Source organism: Tupaia chinensis, unplaced genomic scaffold (genome assembly GCF_000334495.1).
Source record: "Tupaia chinensis unplaced genomic scaffold, TupChi_1.0 Scaffold144276_1, whole genome shotgun sequence".
Lineage (NCBI taxonomy): Eukaryota > Metazoa > Chordata > Mammalia > Scandentia > Tupaiidae > Tupaia > Tupaia belangeri.
The window spans coordinates 1,418,088-1,420,409 of NW_006204133.1; the positions used below are offsets into that span (position 1 = coordinate 1,418,088).

Below are 2,322 nucleotides of genomic sequence, written 5' to 3' on the forward strand. Positions count from 1 at the left end.
CAAATCACCTGGGGAAAGGCCCCCCACCCCTCCTTGATTAAAACAGAACATTTACTAGTCTGAGAATAAACAAGCCCCGAAGAAAACATCTGAGGAGGAAGGGACAGCTATGCACCTGACTCTCCTGTGTAACTTGGCACCAGGCAGGTCTCTGGCAGACAGCTCTGATTCTTGGGGCTGCCACCGCCCCAGCCCCAGGGAATGCCTGCTGCTCCTCCTCCCTGGCTCAAGGAGAGACCGAAATGGAAGACTCCAAACAGGAAGAGGGAACCTGGAACACTGGTCCAGTCCTTTCGGAGCTCTCGAAGTCATGTGGACCTCACTAAGTTGGCGGTTCTCCCTTACAGGGAGGAGCGAGAGCTGCCGTCAAACGAGAGAGCTGTGACCCAGGCCAACGGCAAGTCAGAGCTGCTGCCTGGGCTGCACTTACTAGTTTGGAAAACAGTATTTGGGAATCTGGTCTCCAGCAAAGCCAGCCTTGATCACCCCTGAGCCCTGCAAAGAAAAGCAATGTTTAGGTCCCAACATTCACTTGCAGAGGAAGACGGTGTCCTGCAGTGGACAGAGCTGGCTTCCCCACCAAGGCAGGCCAGGGAGGAAGCCAGAGAGGGCGAGGTCATTTCCAAGTACACTGGTGTTCAAAACTCAGGCAATTCTGTGACCCCCCTATGGTGACTATGAAGGGGGCAGGTGAAGGGGGATTTTCCCGGCATTTAGTGAGTAGAAGCCAGGGAGACTGCAAAGTATCCTACAATGCACAGCCCAGTACCCCCACAACCCAATTATCCAGCCCAGAATGTCAATAGTGTAGAAATTAAGAAACCGTGAAGTTACCCTCCTCTGTGTGTTCTGGGCTGGCTCCTGGCAGGAGGAATCCATGGCACAAGCTACTTCCCCAAAACAGCAAGAAGAGAGTGTTTTTTCCCCCAAATGTCCCCTCTCGCCCTCTGGACCCTGGTGGACATGGACTGCATACAGGGCCTGCTAGGGAAGACCACTGAGTGCACAGGACCCCTGGTCCCTTTCCTGAGGGGTTTCCCCAGAGATCGCATGGAAAACTCAGTCGTGCCACATTCCAGCCTGGAGCTGGACTTGGGATCTCAGAAAGAACCTGGCATCTACTATAGAATCCTCCCACTCGAAGGAGGAATCAGCCTCTCGGCCTCTCTTCCTACCAACCTTCCTCGCAGCCCCCTGGGTCTGCGGTGCACAAATAAACATTCCCAAGTCACAAAGGAGGGGCTGAGACCCCGAGGGGCCCAGCTGCTGCCCTCTGAACTCATCGCAGGGGATCAGCGTGCATGAATGATCTGCCCAGCACCAAGGGAAGCAGCTGGAGAGCTGGCGGGCAGCACATCCCAAGCCCACTCCTAGCCTCCTCAGGAAACATGCCCTGCTCTGACTCAGCCAAGCCCACATGGCTACTCCAAATAAAACCCAGCCACTAAGGGACCCCGCCAGGGTCATGTGGGAGGGAGGCTGATCCCAGAAAGAGCAGAATGAGTCATTATAAAAAACTCTAAGGCGGGCTCAGGAGAGGCAGAGACCCAGCTAGGGGCAGATCCACAGACCAGTCCTCTTCCCATGTTAGCCCGCGGTTCCCAGGCCAGAAGCAAGCTGAGCTGCCAGTGTGAATGAAGCCTTGCATCTTTCTTCTGATGCTTCCAAACAATGGTCCCAAACTGCTTCTGGGTGCTGGGAAGAGTGGTCCTGAACTCTCCACTGCCCTGTCGGCTGTGGAATTTCTGCTCAGCGTGCGGAACACTCAAGGGGAGGGTCAAAGTAGACCAGAGGCCAGCCAGGTGGTGGTGGTGATGTGGCAGGTAGAGTCACTTGCATTTTTGCCTCGGGATGTGGTCCCTTGTGAAGTGCTGTATGGAAAGCACCAGGCCAGCCCCTCCGAAGGGCAAGGCCAGCGGAGCGCAAAAGGGCAAATGCTACTCCCCTCCCATCAGGCAGCCAGGGCCAGGGTAAATAGCCCGGGGTCGAAACCTGCCCAGTGACCCTGCTCTCCACTGAGAAAGGTCCAGGATGCCTGCGTCCGCCGGCCTGACGCACTGGTGCACCACCAGCTGCCCGGCTGTCACTCCACCTCTCCCGACTTCCCCAAGCCGGGCTCAGGGAGTGTTCGGGGCAGGGGCTCCGCAGAGCCAGCGGGTGGGGACTGGCGCCAAGGGGCCAGAGCCAACAAGGCCAGATGGGAGCGCGGATCCCCTGAGCGAATCCAGCGGTGCGCAGGGGTGCAAGCCGGCAGTGCGCGGAGGACGAGCCGACACCGGCGGGGGGCCCTCCCCGCGCCGCCGCGGACGCCCCTGGGGGCGG

General features: G+C 58.1%; 1 protein-coding gene across 1 annotated transcript in view; it reads right to left on the reverse strand.

Annotated features, from left to right (window-relative positions):
• The window catches only part of ACTR1B (actin related protein 1B), a 9,671-nt gene that overhangs the window by 6,588 nt on the left and 761 nt on the right, over nucleotides 1-2,322 (reverse strand). The window contains exon 2 of the mRNA XM_006166577.3: nucleotides 431-495. Coding sequence (XP_006166639.1) covers nucleotides 431-495 — 65 coding nt within the window. The remainder of the gene's footprint in view (nucleotides 1-430; nucleotides 496-2,322) is intronic.